This window comes from Lynx canadensis, chromosome E1, assembly GCF_007474595.2.
Source record: "Lynx canadensis isolate LIC74 chromosome E1, mLynCan4.pri.v2, whole genome shotgun sequence".
Taxonomy (NCBI): domain Eukaryota; kingdom Metazoa; phylum Chordata; class Mammalia; order Carnivora; family Felidae; genus Lynx; species Lynx canadensis.
In genome coordinates, this window is record NC_044316.2 from 40,554,902 (window position 1) to 40,570,701 (window position 15,800).

A 15,800-nucleotide genomic window follows, 5' to 3' on the forward strand; every position below is an offset into this window, starting at 1 on the left:
ACGGGTTTCTGAGGTATAGCCACTAGGGAGAGAAGTTAAGCTAGTGGGACAGGAAGGAAGGGGCGGGGAGAGGGGCCAAGAGGGCGGTGGGGATAGGGTCTGTGAGCCCTTTTTACCTAACTTTCCCATTCCACCCTCTATTTTTTTTTCTTTTTACCCCGCCAGTAGAAAAAGAATGGGTTTTTGGAATATCATTTGCTAGCTACTTGTGTGATCTTGAGTACGTTTACCTCTTTGAGCCTCAGGCTTTTCATCTGTAAAGTGGAGTAAGGTAAAAATGCTGAGTTGACAGGGTAATGAGAGTGCCTAGCACGGGTGTTTGGGGGCACAATTTGCCTTCAGAAAATGTTAGATTCTTTTACTTACTTATCTCCCCATCTCCAGGTAGCCCCCCCCCCCGCTTTTCTGGGATTTTTGAGGACCTCTCGGCTGGCCCTAGCCTTCCTTCCCCCATCTCTGCGGCCACAGTCCCTGCCAGCCTCGGGTTATTCAGGGTATTTCCCAGCGTCTGGAGGCTCTCTACCCCCGCCCTTTCGCAGCAGGGCTGAGGCGCGCGCTTGCGCGGGGTCCGGGAAAGCGGCGCGTGCCGGGAGAGAGAGGCTGGGGAAGGGGGGAGGTGAGAGGAGAGAGGGTGGGAAGGAGAGAGAGACCAGCGGAGAACCAGGAACGACGGAGAGAAGGGAGAAGGGTTGGGGGAGAGGGAGGACAGAGCGAGGAGTGGGTTAGGAGAAGAGACGGCGATCCGCTGTGAACCCCAGAAGGAGATTGGGGAGCCCAAGCTGGAACTGGAGCCCTACCCGGAACCGGGCACTGGGAGGCGGCCGCCGAGACCCATCAGCCCTGCACCATGTGTCTCCGGCTCTTCTGCATCCTGCTTGCCGCGGTCTCAGGAACCCAGGGCTGGGGCTACTGTGAGTGCCGGGCGCAGGTGCAAGCAGGGTTGGGCCGGGGAGTCCAAAGCCTGCAGGGCGGGTCTAGCCGCATTGCGGCTAGGTGGTCGCGGGTCCCTTCCCGGCCGGCGCGCGCTCGCTCATTCCCATCCTTTCCTGCCTCTCCCCCGCGCTCCGCAATGCAGCTCCGAGGCTGGCGCGCGCTCCCGGGGTGGTGCTGGGCTCGGGGGAGCCGAGGCTCGAGTCGGCCCGGGGTGGGGATTTGGGACTGGGATCCAAGCGGAAGTTGGTCCTGGGTTTGAGGGTTGGAGATAAGGGTGGTACTGGTGACCCGGCCAGGGTTAAGGTTTTGTTAGGGGCTGAGGCTGGGCTTGGAGCTGGCCCAGGGGCTAGGGTTTGGGGCTGGGGTGGATTTTGAGGCTGAGATCCAAGCAGGAGTTGGTGACCCTGATTGATGCTGAGGTTGGACATGGAGCTGGTGTTGCTGGTAGGACTGGCTGGGGTTGGGACCAAGGCCTGGATTGGGGTTGGTGAGGGTTGGGGGTGCTGATGAGTGGGATTGATGATAAGGCTGGGGCTGGATTGGTGCCTTGGGCTGACTCAGGTTCTATAAGATGCTGAGGCTTGGGGTTGTGTTTGGGAGAGTACTAAGCCTAGGCTGGTACCAGAGCAGTCACAGAGCTAGGGAAGGTCTGGCTTAGTGAACCCCCCAGGAGGAGAAGGCAGCCTCCCCGGAGTGTGCAGCTGTTGCTGCAGCCCAGATTGGGTAGATGGCTTAAGTTAGGGCTGGGCTGGCCGCTGGGGGACAGAGAAGGAGGAACTCCAGTCGCTCTGTGTGCGCGGCCTTTGGAAGGACCTGGGAGGGGTCGCCCTGATCAAAATGTCCGTTCCCCCAACCCAGACGGCTGTGACGAGGAGCTGGTCGGGCCTCTGTACGCACGCTCCTTGGGCGCCTCCTCCTACTACGGGCTCTTCACAGCGCCTCGATTTGCCCGGCTGCACGGTGAGTGAGGCTCCGCCCCAAGGCGTGGTGGGGGACTCTGGAGGGCTAGGGATGAAGGGAGAGCCGGGGGTGAAAGCCCTTGCCTCTTCTATAGGCATAAGCGGATGGTCTCCCCGAATTGGGGACCCGAATCCTTGGCTCCAGATCGACTTAATGAAGAAGCACCGGATCCGAGCTGTGGCCACCCAGGGCTCATTTAACTCGTGGGACTGGGTCACGCGTTACATGCTGCTCTACGGGGACCGAGTGGATAGCTGGACGCCGTTCTACCAGCAAGGGCACAACGCGGTATTCCAGGCCCTCTGTGCACACACTTGGAGAACCTCCTCAACTCTGCAACCTGGGCTGGGCACTAGCTTGGGGGAAGTGGAGGAGGAGGTGGTGTGGACACAGATGAGGAGCAGTGACTTCCAATCAGGGGGTTCAGTTCATAGGGACGGTCAGTTCGCCATGTGTGCGAGACATTCTCAGATGACAGGGTTTAACATACTTTAGGGTAAAATCTGGGAGAGCTTCTTGAAGGAGGTGACATCTGAGTTGGGCTCTGAGGAAATAATAGGATGGTGGGAGAGGACATTTTACGCTAAGGCACCTGTTTTCCTAAAGCCATGAGGGCCGAGGAAATCAAGGAGAGTTTGCTTTCTGGAAGTCTAGATTGGCTGGGTGTGGCAGCTGTGGGCTGGGAGGCTGTGGAGAAACGAAGTAGAAAGTGGGGACCTGGTCTCTCCTCTCGCCTTCTCCCTCAGACCTTTTTCGGTAACGTGAACGAGTCCGCGGTAGTGCGCCACGACCTGCACTATCACTTCACCGCGCGCTACATCCGCATCGTGCCACTGGCTTGGAACCCGCGCGGCAAGATCGGCCTGAGGCTCGGCCTCTACGGCTGCCCTTACAGTAAGGATGCGGAGGCCGTGGCGGAGCTCCTGGGAGAGTCTTCCCGGTCCTCGGCCCACCTACTGTCCTTTGCGCAGAGTCCGACGTGCTCTATTTCGACGGCGACGATGCCATCTCATACCGCTTCCCGCGAGGGGTCAGCCGGAGCCTTTGGGATGTGTTCGCCTTCAGCTTCAAGACGGAAGAGAAGGACGGGCTCCTGCTGCACGCGGAGGGCGTCCAGGGCGACTACGTGACATTGGAGCTGCAGGGGGCGCACTTGCTGCTGCACATGAGCCTGGGTGAGTTCAGTCACCCGGGGTGCGACCCCGGAGGCTCTGCTGCCACGCCCCTCGCTGCACCGCCTACGCGAAGCCGCGCCCACTCCCGATCTGGCCTTTCCTTACTGTTTGGATCAACCCGCCTTCTTCGTGTAGAATTTGGCGCTAGCAAAACACTGGACTCCCAGTCCGCAGATCTGGATTCCAGTCTCAGCTCCACTACCCGTGGGGCGACCTTGAACAAGGCACTTACCCAGTTTCTTCATTGTAGAAACCTTATATATACTACAAGTACATATACATATAAACCCAAAGAGTTGTTATTTTGTATCTCATTAGCCTTTATAATAACATCCATGTGATGAGGGAGAAGCAGCGATCATGCCCCAAGTTTTACTGATTGGAAAACAAAGGCTCAGAGAAGTTAAATGACTTACCCTAAGTCACATATTCGCCAATGGCCACCACTCCATCCCAAGCTAAAGTCCAGTCTCTATATGCCCACCCTCCCTGGCTGCCCTGGGCCCTGTGCAAACTCTCTGTGCTCCTGGCTGCTGCTTCACCTGGGGGCTAAGCATCTCCACCTGGGGGTTCTCCAGGTTGTAGGTTTGACCCTGCTCTCCCTCCCTCCCCCCCTCCCCCCGCCCCCCCAGGCAGCAGCCCTATCCAGCCAAGGCCCGGTCACACCACAGTGAGTGCTGGTGGCGTCCTCAATGATCAACACTGGCATTACGTTCGTGTGGACCGATTTGGCCGAGAAGCAAATCTCACCCTGGATGGCTACGTGCAGCGATTTGTGCTCAATGGAGACTTTGAGAGACTGAACCTGGACAACGAGGTGAGCAGAGTGGTTCATTCAGTTGAGTGGGGTGCTGGGTGGGTCAGTGGGGGGACAGGACTTTTCTCCACCAGAGGTAGGACCTTGCTTTCTGGTTCTTGAATATCCATCCTAGCAGCTCTTGGCAGACCTGCGGCCCATAGGCCTAGGTTTTTGTCACTGTTGTTGCTGTTAACAGGCAGATTTCCTGGGCACAACCCCAGAACTACTGACATGGGAATTGAAAATCTGGGTTTGGGGGATCAGGCAAGATGAGAAAATTGCCCCATTGGATTGCTTAACTCTGTGGAGTTGGTAAAGACCGTGGTTTGGATCTGCAGATAAAGAATCCCAGACAGGTTAATTGACTTACTCAAGGGCACGCAGCCAATTTGTGGCAGAGTCAGGGCTAGAACCCAAGTCTGGGGAAGCCCAGCAAACTTCCAGCTTTAATACTGATGATACTGGGGAAATGGATATTTCCAGTCTTCTATAAAGCCAGGCCCAGAGCCTGGGAAAGTGTGGGGCGAAAGAGCATGGGCACAGGCTCACACACCCAGGGAGCCTCGCCACCCCCACCCTGCCCCGCAGATGTTCATCGGGGGTCTAGTGGGCGCTGCGCAGAAGAACCTTGCCTATCGTCATAATTTCCGCGGCTGCATAGAAAACATAATCTTCAACCGAGTCAACATCGCAGACCTGGCTGTGCGGCGCCATTCGAGGATCACCTTTGAGGCCAGTGGGCAGGGGGGATCAGGGAGGACGGGACATCAAAGCTGCTTGGAAAGCAAAGAGGTGGAGCAGGAAGAGATCTTGAGAATCAGATAAAAGCCGAGGATCCCTCTCTCCCCTGCCACATCCTCAAGTGGGGCATCACCGATTCACAGGAGGTGAAAGGCCACCCCTCCCTAACCCCCAGTTATGAAGCTGTGGTCTGGCCCAACCACATCCTCAATTAATGCTTGAGGAAAAACAAGTGCAGAGACCGGAGTGGCTTGGCCAGAGATCACACAGTTGTGCAGTGGTTGAGTAGGGACTTGAACCCAGGGCTGTTTTGGTGTGACCCCACACCCCAACTCTGCAGCGGGCATTCTAATGTCGCTGCCTGGAAGCCAGCAGGAAATTGCCTCTCCAAGCTGGAAGGAAGGGAAGGAGGTGGTCCCCCTGGAGACGGCGTAGATCAGCGTTAGCCAATGGAGAGCCTTGAGGGCAGACTTGGTTGGAAACTCCGCCCCCCTCCACAGCTGGATACGTTTGTGGGGGGTGAGGTCTTACCCCCTCCCTTCCCCCACACACTGCGAGGGAGTGCCTCAGAAGGGTCTTAGACCAGTATGAAAATTGAATCCCAGCAGAGGCAGATGTCTTCCATTCTCTCCGGTGCTGATGGATCCTTACTTTCGCCCTCAGGGTAAGGTGGCCTTCCGTTGCCTGGACCCGGTTCCTCACCCCATCAACTTCGGAGGGCCTCACAACTTCGTGCAAGTGCCTGGCTTCCCGCGCCGTGGCCGCTTGGCAGTCTCTTTTCGCTTCCGCACCTGGGATCTCACAGGGCTGCTACTTTTCTCCCGCCTGGGGGACGGGCTGGGCCACGTGGAGCTGATGCTCAGTGAAGGGCAGGTCAACGTGTCCATCGCGCAGACTGGCCGAAAGAAGCTTCAGTTTGCCGCTGGTGAGAGGCAGAGGGTGGGGGGAGGCGCCAGGAGGCCAGAGGAGGGCAGAGGAGGGGAGAGTGTGGGCCTGCAAGGAGGACTTTGCCTCTTGGAGAGGGGTGAGGGAGGGAAGGGAGCAGAGCAGGAGGACCCTGGGCCCTGGGAGAAGGTGGGAGTGGATGGTGGCAGGGAGTCAGATCTGAGGAGCTAAGGGTGCTGGGAGAAGCAGGAAAGCTGAGAGTCCTGGTACTCTCTAGTTCCAGGGGAGGCTTGGGAGTTGCTTGTTAATTCATTTACAACTTTACAGACTGCATCAGCTGCTAGGGTTAGTGAAGACAGACATTCAAAAATGTCACACTCAGTGTGATAAGTGTTAATAATGGAGGGCACATAAGGCACAGAGTGGGGTTGTTGCTTCCCCACTAAAGACACTTCTCTCAGAGTTTGGAGCTTCCCTCAGCCACACCATCTTCTTCTCCCATCCAGGGTACCGCCTGAATGATGGCTTTTGGCACGAGGTGAATTTTGCAGCACAGGAGAACCATGCAGTCATCAGCATTGATGATGTGGAGGGGGCAGAGGTCAGAGTCTCATACCCGCTGCTGATCCGGACTGGCACCTCATACTTCTTTGGGGGTAAGTGGGAGCCAGCCTGGCCAGACTCCTATCTCTGGGTGGGAAGGCCCCACCAAAGTCCCCTCAGATGGGGCTACATGGAGCGTTTTGTAGGGATAAATCCCTCTTTTTCCCTCTGGTGCCTTGGAGACTGGAAGGCCATTGCCATTGTCTGTTGGCCCCCTTCCTTCCTTCATGTCTGGCTTTCCCTTGGCATCTCCCTGGGGGAGGGTCTCTGGGGTCTCCCCTGGGGAGGGCCTCACAGGGGTGGTTGCTCCAGGTTGTCCCAAACCAGCCAGTCGATCGGGATGCCACTCCAACCAGACGGCGTTCCATGGCTGCATGGAGCTGCTCAAGGTGGATGGTCAACTGGTCAACCTGACTCTGGTGGAGGGCCGGCGGCTTGGATACTATGCTGAGGTCCTCTTTGACACATGTGGCATCACTGATAGGTATCCAGAAGCCCCTCTCCCTACAAGAGGTGACCCCTGCAAAGCCCCCTTCTGTAGTCTCCCCATGGGAGTGGCCATTCTCAATAATCTCCCTTCTCCTGGTCCCAGGTCCTCAGTCTCCCACCTGGAGATGATTCCTCCTTGACTTGTTACCTTAACCTCTTGTCCTCCTTTACCTAATCCTTCCATTAAAGTGACACAAGCTCAGAATGGAAATGAAGCATCTGTTCTTGGCCCTAGGGGGTTTTCTTCTGGAGGGGGGTGGTGGGAGAGGGGGCCAGTAGAGGGTGAAGAGTCCTTGAGCCCCAAGGACTCATGCACCAGCACTTAGGCTTCTACGAGGCTGGTTCTGGTGCTCTCAGGAGCCTGGAGTGAAGCTTGTAGGGATCAGACCCCATTCTCACACTCACAGTAAGGCGCCTGCCCTTGGTGCTGGCCCTCTTCCCTAGGTGTAGCCCTAACATGTGTGAGCATGACGGACGCTGCTACCAGTCCTGGGATGACTTCATCTGCTATTGTGAACTGACAGGCTACAAGGGGGAGACCTGCCACCAACGTAAGCGCAGTGGGGGATGGGGGAGACTCCGGGGCAGGGGAGGCCAAGAGGTTGCTGGGGATCATGAGGCTGCTGGAGACGGTAGGACTGGCACTCCTAGCCCTCTGACCCCATAAATGCCCTTTGCCCACCCCCCGACCTACCAGCTCTGTATAAGGAATCTTGTGAGGCTTATCGGCTCAGTGGGAAAACTTCTGGAAACTTCACCATTGATCCTGATGGCAGTGGTCCCCTGAAGCCATTTGTAGTGTACTGTGATATCCGAGGTAAGTGGCTCTGACGAGTGGTGAAGGGGCAGCTGACAAGGCTGTGTGGGGGTGTATGGAAAACAGGGGGTTGAAGGGGGGACAGGGGCCAGCAAGATCAAACTGTGGTAGGGGTAAAGGATGGCAGAGGGGAAAGGGGACACTCAGGAATTTGTAATCTAGCCTTGCTGATAAATTCCAGCGTCCTGATCCATTCCAGCTGTCCAGCTGTCACATCTCCAGCCTACAGTGGGCTGGAACAGAGCTGCTGGTCACATTTATTGGCTCTGACTAGCAGCAGCAGTGGTGGAGGTAGGGAGATGGGTAGAGAATGCCCATCTTGAGCCAAAGCTCTGTCCATTCCCCTCCCCCAGAGAACCGGGCATGGACAGTTGTGCGGCATGACAGGCTGTGGACAACTCGGGTGACAGGTTCTAGCATGGAGCGGCCATTCCTGGGGGCCATCCAGTACTGGAATGCATCCTGGGAGGAAGTCAGTGCCCTGGCCAATGCTTCCCAGCACTGTGAACAGTGGATCGAGTTCTCCTGCTACAATTCCCGGCTGCTCAACACTGCTGGTGAGGGCCAGGGTCACCGAGGGTGAGGTGCAGAGCTGGGGGAGCTACCCATGGGGACTTGGGAGGAGAGAACCAGAAGTTTCAGCTAGAGCCCTCGAACATTCAGGCGAGGATCGGGGCTGCTTGGAAAGGCGAGAGAGGAACCCAGGGGCTAATGGAGGGATGGGGCCTGGAAACTGCCTGCACGTCTTCCCCAGGAGGCTACCCCTACAGCTTTTGGATTGGCCGAAATGAGGAGCAGCACTTCTACTGGGGAGGCTCACAGCCTGGGATCCAGCGCTGTGCCTGCGGTCTGGACCGGAGCTGTGTGGACCCCGCTCTGCACTGTAACTGTGATGCTGACCAGCCCCAGTGGTGAGGGGCGAAGGGACAGGGCATTCAGGATTCCAGGGGCAGCGGAGCAGCAGGGGCTGAACCACTGCATCCTGCCCCCACAGGAGAACCGACAAGGGACTGCTGACCTTTGTGGACCATTTGCCCGTCACTCAGGTGGTGGTGGGGGATACGAACCGCTCCAATTCCGAGGCCCAGTTCTTCCTGAGGCCTCTGCGCTGCTACGGCGATCGTGAGTGGCAGACCCCTTTTGTGTGCCCTCCCGGGCTTGGCCCTCCGGTTTCCAAAATTTAGGACACCTGGCCCACTGTGGGTCTCTAGGACATACTGCCAGACACCCAGCTCCTGCTGTGATAGGACCCCCGTCTGTGTGGTTCCCCTGTACCTTATTCTCTTTCACTATACCTGTTTCTCCCCCCCGCCCCCACCTTGGACACCCCTAGCTGTCCCCTTTTGCCCTACCTTCTCCCACACAACCCAAGGCTCCCTGCTCCACTCTCCAACCTCCCTGATCCAGCCTTCCTCCTTCTGGTTTTATAGGAAATTCCTGGAACACCATCTCCTTCCACACTGGGGCTGCTCTGCGCTTTCCCCCCATCCGTGCCAACCACAGCCTTGATGTCTCCTTCTACTTCAGGACCTCGGCTCCCTCAGGAGTCTTCCTAGAGAACATGGGGGGCCCTTACTGCCAGTGGCGCCGACCTTACGTGCGGGTGGAACTCAACAGTGAGCAGGCAGACATCAGGAGGGATGTGGGCTAGATGAAGATCTCAGGGGGGATATGGGGTAGGCAGAGGCTGGGGGAAGGGACAAGGGCAGATGCCCCTCGAAAGGCAGCATGGAAAGGGCTTTAGATAACTGTAGGGTCCAGACCAAGCTCTGTTTTGGTAGCTGGCTTTGTGAACTTAGGCGCTGTCTTCACCTCTCGGGGCCTTAGGCCCCTTGTGAATAAGGCAGCTGGACTCCTGAGGGGTTTCCGACATGACTAGCTATGCTTCTAACCTCAGAAATGGGGGTGTAAGGAACTCAGAAACCAGGGGTGTAAGGTTTCAAGGAGTTTATGGGTTTTGTCCCGGGCCGTAGACACATTGGAGGGACACTCAAGGAGCTCCAGAGAGTGAAGAAGAAGAGGTGGTCTGGGGTAAGGGATCTGTGAGGTCTGAGTCCTTTCTCCCCATCCCACTGCATTGTCCAGCGTCCCGGGATGTGGTCTTCGCCTTTGACGTGGGCAATGGGGATGAGAACCTGACCATACACTCCGATGACTTTGAATTCAACGACGATGAGTGGCACCTGGTCCGGGCGGAGATCAATGTGAAGCAGGCCCGGCTCCGTGTTGATCACCGGCCTTGGGTGCTGCGGCCTATGCCCCTGCAGACCTACATCTGGCTGGAGTACGACCAGCCCCTTTATGTTGGTAAGAAGCAGCCCCGAGGCGGGTCTGAAGCTTCCTTTACCTTCCCACCCCCTCCCAACCGTTCTCCTTGTTTCCAGGAGCCCCAATGTCTTAGATCCTGATCCCCTCTGCTGCAGCGTGACCCAAAGGCTCACCTTTCCTCTCTAGGCCATGGATTTTATCCTATTATTACATTCCCCTTGGCTCCCTTCCAGACCCCGGTACTTATCCCTGTCTCTGGCTTGACACCCTTTTTTTGACCTGCCCACCCTTCTCAGGATCTGCAGAGCTTAAGAGGCGCCCCTTCGTGGGTTGCTTGAGGGCTATGCGTCTGAATGGAGTGACTCTAAACCTGGAAGGCCGTGCCAACGCCTCGGAGGGTACCTCACCCAACTGCACAGGCCATTGCGCCCACCCCCGGTTCCCCTGTTTCCACGGAGGCCGCTGTGTGGAGCGTTACAGCTACTACACGTGTGACTGTGACCTCACGGCTTTTGACGGGCCATACTGCAACCACGGTCAGTGCGGCTGCTTGTGCGAGACTAGGGAGCCACAGGGCACAATGGGATGTAGGGAGGGCAGGGAAAGACGGAGAGAGCAGAGTCAGCGACAGGGAAAACTAGAGTTGTCCCTGGGTTCCTGAGCTCTCATCCGGGGCGTCAGGCAGCTGAAGATCCTGGATGACTCCAAGTCATAAAGTGGGGCCAAGAAGGGATGGTTCAGCTAGCTGGTACTAAAAGAACTTAAAAGCAACAAGCAAATAACTTCCCCATCTTCCCACTGTCACTAAGTTACCGCAGGTTACCCCTCTTGCAAGCATAGTCACCTCAGGCTGCGCGATGCCCTCCTTGGCCATTTCCTGTGCTCCTAAAACATGTCTACAGCCTGGCTCTTGGTTAAGGCAAGCCTTGACATTCACCATAGCAAGATTCTGCACATACACCCAGACTGCATCCTTCCTAAGGCTGGTCTAGGAGGATGTACGGGCAGGTAGGTTAACGGTGAGAGATTTCTGGTGGTGCAGGAAGACACAGGAACTCCGGTCAGCTGAGGACCTTTGGTCTCAGTTTGGAAGTGTGAGTAGTGGGGCGCCTGGCTGGCTCAGGTGGAAGAGCATTTGACTCTTGATCTTGGGATTGTGAGTTTGAGCCTCACGCTGGGTGTAGCGATTACTTAAAATAAATAAACTTAAAAAAAAAAGTAAGTGTGAGTGGTGGCGAGTGTACCAGATGGGGTCATGATACCTCGATTCTTTTTTTTTTTTTCTTATGTTTATTTGTTTTTGAGAGGGACAGAATGTGAGCAGGGGAGGGGCAGAGAGAAAGGGAGACACAGAATCCGAAGCAGGCTCCAGGCTCTGAGCTGTCAGCTCGAATGCACAAACTGTGAGATCATGACCTGAGCCAAAGTTGGACGTTTAACCTACCAAGCCACCCAGGCGCCCCATGATACCTTGATTCTAATCTTGGCTCTCCATAGACTGCTTGCCCTTACGGAAGTCACTAGCCATTCCTGTGCCTCAGTTTCCCCATCTGTAAAATGCGGGGGTTGCGTTAGATGATCTTTCCCATTTCTCACAGTTTTGAGATTTCCCTTCTGTGACATAGAGGCTCAAGGGGACAGAAGAGTGAAGTTCTGACAGTGTGCTGTGGTTCGAGGGCAAGTTCCAGGGTGGGTGTGCAGATGGCGTAGTGTCTGAATCCCTGACCTCATAACCCTCCGCCTTCAGATATCGGAGGTTTCTTTGAGCCCGGCACCTGGATGCGCTACAACCTCCAGTCAGCGCTGCGCTCGGCCGCCCGGGAGTTCTCCCACATGCTCAGCCGGCCGGTGCCCGGCTACGAGCCTGGCTACATCCCCGGCTATGACACCCCTGGCTACGTGCCTGGCTACCATGGCCCTGGCTACCGTCTGCCGGACTACCCCCGGCCCGGCCGGCCCGTGCCCGGTTACCGTGGGCCTGTCTACAACGTCACCGGTGAGGAGGTGTCCTTCAGCTTCAGCACTGACTCCGCCCCTGCGGTTCTGCTCTACGTCAGCTCCTTTGTGCGGGACTACATGGCCGTGCTCATCAAGGAAGATGGTAAGCTCGCATAGGCTGCCCCTCGGCTCCCTCTGCGTGCAGGGCGCCCTTCACTTTCACGACTGTTGGTTCACTAGTAGAAGGACCCAAGCATTCTCAGAAGATGGGGGCTGGGGCGCCTGGGTGGCCCAGTCTGTTAAGCATCAGACTTTGGCGCAGGTCACCATCTCATGGTTCGTGAGTTTGATCCCGGGGTCGGGCTCTGTGCTGACAGCTCAGAGCCTAAAGCCTGCTTCTGATTCTGTGTCTCCCTTTCTGTCTGCCCCTCTCCTGCACATGCTCTGTCTCTCTCTCTCTCTCAAAAATAAACAAACATTGGGGCGCCTGGGTGGCTCAGTCGGTTAAGCATCTGACTTCGGTTCAGGTCATGATCGCATGGTTGGTGGGTTCGAGCCCCATGTCGGGCTCTGTGCTGATAGTTCGGAGCCTGGAGCCTGCTTCCGATTCTGTGTCTCCCTCTCTCTCTGCCCCTGTCCTGCTCATGCTCTGTTTCTGTCTCCAAAATAAACATAAAAAAATTAAAAATAAATAAACATTTAAATAATTACAAAAAAAAGATGGGGGCTGTGGGAGCCAAGAGGAGACTCCCTTTGTCCTCCCCATCCCACAGGGACCCTGCAGCTGCGGTATCAGCTGGGCACCAGCCCCTACGTGTACCAGCTGACCACGAAGCCGGTCACAGATGGCCAGCCACACAGCGTCAACATCACCCGGGTCTACCGCAACCTCTTCATCCAGGTGCGTGTGGAGGGAGGTGGACGAGGGAGGTGAGCCGACTCAGATCGTAACCTCGTGATGGTGCCCAGGAAAATGTCAAAGAGTTAGCATGAGTAGAGCACATCGCAATGTACAGAGGATTCTCATGGGTATTACCTCATGCAACCCTCACAACTCCGGGAGGTGGTTCGGGTGGGCAGGAGTTCTTATCACGTCTGCTTTATAAATCAGTAAATGGGCTCAGAAAGTAAAGGGGTTTTCCACAAAGTCAAGCCACTGGTAGCTTCAAAGACGGCTCAGAACGGGGCCGTTGGGTTTTTAATATGAAATCCTTCATCTGGGCCCAGGGGTTGTCCAGCCAGGACTAGGCAGGGACTCACCACCAGTGTGGACAGAACAGGACTTCCTGCGTGGTCTCGGCCTCGTCGGCCTCTGGTTCTCCCTCCCTCAGCTCCTCTCCCTCCCCCTCAGGTGGACTACTTCCCACTGACGGAACAGAAGTTCTCACTGTTGGTGGACAGCCAGCTGGACTCACCCAAGGCCTTGTATCTAGGGCGTGTGATGGGTGAGGCGTGGGTGCCATCATGTTTGGGCTAAGGAGTTACGGGTGAGGCCCCCGGAGCCTAGAGAGCGAGGGACCTGGGAAGGGCTGGGAAGGCGGCGATAACAAGGCGCAGGAACCCTGCAGACGGCGAGATGGGTGAGAGGGGCCAGGCTATGGGTGGTCCCAGCCCCTCTCCTTCTGGGCCGGCCTCTCCCTCAGAGACGGGAGTAATTGACCCGGAGATCCAGCGCTACAACACACCGGGTTTCTCGGGCTGCCTGTCTGGTGTTCGATTCAACAACGTGGCCCCTCTCAAGACCCACTTCCGAACCCCTCGACCCATGACCGCCGAGCTAGCTGAGGCCCTCCGAGTTCAGGGAGACCTGTCGGAATCTAACTGCGGAGCCATGCCCCGTCTTTTCTCAGAGGTGCCGCCTGAGCTGGACCCCTGGTATCTGCCCCCGGGTACGTCCAGGGCACATGGAGGAGGGAGGGCAGTGAGGGACGGCAGGGAAGGGAAACGATTCTTTACAAGGAGGAGGTTTCTCCTAACCGGCGCTCTCTCCTCTCCAGACTTCCCGTACTACCACGATGAGGGATGGGTTGCCATACTTTTAGGCTGTGAGTAGCGTGATCACTACCCTGACCTCCTAATTCTACCCTCGGTCAGCATTCCCTTCCCCGTATCCCCAGGGCTGAGGGGTGGCGAAGGCACTCAGTGCGGGGTGGTGCAAACAAGGATGAGCCGGGCTGTGCTGACGGTAGTATGGCATTGAGTTGGAGATTTTTATTATTTTTTTAATGTTCATTTATTTTTGAGAGCGAGTGAGCACGAGTTGGGGAGAGGCGGGGTGGGGGGGGGGGGCGGACAGAGGATCCGAAGCGGGCTCCGCGTTGACAGCGGCTAGCCCGATGTGGGGCTTGAACTCACAAACCCTGAGATCATGACCTAAGCCGAAGCCCGATGCTCAGGCGCCCCCAAGCTGGAGATTTTTAAATGTTTGAGGACGCTACAGACTTTTAGTTGAAATGAAATATTAAAAGGGGGCTATGGCTAAGGGATGAGGAAAGGGGGGTGCAGTAACACATAGAGAGGTGAGAAATGGGTAACAGGAATTCAGACCCGCCAGGCACTTGGGAATGGCCTGACACGATCGAACGGCAGCCAGTCACACGCGTATTCTTTTGGCCCAAAGCATACATACATTCAGACCTGCCCTGAACTCTTCCTTTTTCCTTTTTCAGTTTTGGTGGCCTTCCTGCTGCTGGGGCTGGTGGGGATGTTGGTGCTCTTCTATCTGCAAAATCATCGCTACAAGGGCTCCTACCACACCAATGAGCCCAAGGCCACCCATGATTACCACCCTGGCAGCAAACCTCCCCTACCTACTTCAGGCTCTGCCCAGGCCCCAGCCCCTACACCGGCTTCCACCCCAGCCCCAGCCCCAGCCCCAGCCCCAGCCCCAGCCCCTGGCTCCCGGGACCAAAATCTCCCCCAGATCCTGGAGGAGTCCAGGTCTGAATGAATCAGGAAAAGGGCTTTAGGGACCACGTCCATCTCCTCTGAGTTCCCCAATTCCTGCCTCTCCCCACCCTGTCAGGGACATTTGGCTCCTCTTAGCAGGTTCTGCTCATCCAGAGGATGCCCCTCCTGCCAAGTTTGGTGGGCAGAGCTACAGATGGGACCAAAGAGAGTGGCCGAGCCTCACTGCCTAAACCAATGCCCTCCCCGTCCCCGCTTCCCCAGGCTCCTGGTTGTTTGCCTGCCCCAAAGGAGAAGCTCCATGGGGTTGAGACAGGCCCTCCCTGCCATCCCTGTCCCAGCTGCTGCCAGGGATTAATGACAGAGTGCAAGAGAGATTAACTGCTTCCCTTCAAGTATTCAATCTCAGCAGGGACAGATGTGTGGGATTGCAGGGATGCACAGGGCATGGGGGGAGGAGGCTGCTAAATTACATCCCCTAGCCTCCCCCCTGCCCTGCAGAATGCCTTCCATCTGCTTCCACTCAGTTGGGGGTTAGGGAGGGCTTCATTGCTGTCCCCCATCCTCTCTTTTTTGTTTTTTACGGAGACCGAGAGGCCTCGGTTTTAGCACCTTAGTACCTCCGCTGCTTCACATGCTTTAGCCAAAGCCATAAAAACAACTTGCAATGTAGAGAGAATAATGCAGATGCCAGTGCATTAGCCTGCCCTCTATTGTTCCTCCCTCTTCCAAGATATGCAATAGCCTTGGTGCCTGTCCAAAGGCTTGGCCCCCTCTCCAGTGCATGAGGAGCCCTCTTTCCTCCGCTCAGAGATGCTGCTTCGTTTGCCCAGGAGGTCATGTTCTTTATATATATTTTTTGTTGCAAAGTCTCTCTCTAGAGAAACTCTATATACTACTCTAATTTTTTAATTATCAGTTTATATATAAAAGAAAAAAATTGATCGACTGTCCTGTCCTGTGCTGTGCCACGGTCTGTAGTTCTTGCTTTTCCCGTGTTGGAAGTCTCGTGAGGTCGGCTGGCCACTCGGCCAGCCTGACCCAGCCTCCACTCTGAAGCCGTGCTCGCAGAACCAGAACCGTTCTAATAAAGCAGAGTGGCAGAGCCCCAGTCTGTGCGTGGTAGCTGGCGTCGTGGCTGGGGGTAAGTGGGATGACTTTCAGGGAACTAACCGGAGGGCTCAGAAATTTCCACCGGGAATCCTCTGAATCCTTGCATCGCCTGCCCGGGGCCTGACCGGCTCTTGCCAACCTTCCTCACCACCTGCCCCCCAACCCCAGATCT

The 15,800-nt window shown here is 56.4% G+C and overlaps 1 protein-coding gene across 2 annotated transcripts; it reads left to right on the forward strand.

The window, feature by feature from the left end:
- The first annotated feature begins 83 nt into the window (after positions 1 to 83).
- Positions 84 to 15,622, forward strand: CNTNAP1 (contactin associated protein 1). 2 transcript variants are annotated; one of them, XM_030294837.1, is made up of 24 exons: positions 84 to 911; positions 1,792 to 1,893; positions 1,988 to 2,181; positions 2,640 to 2,787; positions 2,865 to 3,068; positions 3,701 to 3,885; positions 4,456 to 4,599; positions 5,272 to 5,533; positions 6,000 to 6,149; positions 6,409 to 6,580; positions 7,030 to 7,136; positions 7,283 to 7,402; positions 7,756 to 7,959; positions 8,157 to 8,313; positions 8,397 to 8,524; positions 8,833 to 9,018; positions 9,488 to 9,709; positions 9,967 to 10,206; positions 11,418 to 11,771; positions 12,382 to 12,509; positions 12,960 to 13,053; positions 13,252 to 13,497; positions 13,606 to 13,653; positions 14,278 to 15,622. In XM_030294837.1, the coding sequence occupies exons 1-24, from the start codon at positions 848 to 850 to the stop codon at positions 14,556 to 14,558; spliced, it is 4,140 nt and encodes a 1,379-aa protein (XP_030150697.1). In that variant the 5' UTR covers positions 84 to 847; the 3' UTR covers positions 14,559 to 15,622. The 2 variants fall into 2 exon arrangements, with proteins under 2 accessions (XP_030150697.1, XP_030150698.1); XM_030294838.1 differs by lacking the exon at positions 84 to 911 and adding an exon at positions 1,143 to 1,377.
- Positions 15,623 to 15,800: the final 178 nt, after the last annotated feature.

What these genes read in the sequence shown, in the direction of transcription:
- CNTNAP1 (XM_030294837.1), top strand. Translation starts at nt 848, where the DNA reads ATGTGTCTCCGGCTCTTCTGCATCCTGCTTGCCGCGGTCTCAGGAACC. An exon ending in CCGGCTGCTCAACACTGCTG is followed by an intron (nt 7,960 to 8,156) that starts GTGAGGGCCAGG and finishes CGTCTTCCCCAG; the next exon opens with GAGGCTACCCCTACAGCTTT. An exon ending in CGTGCTCATCAAGGAAGATG is followed by an intron (nt 11,772 to 12,381) that starts GTAAGCTCGCAT and finishes CCCATCCCACAG; the next exon opens with GGACCCTGCAGCTGCGGTAT.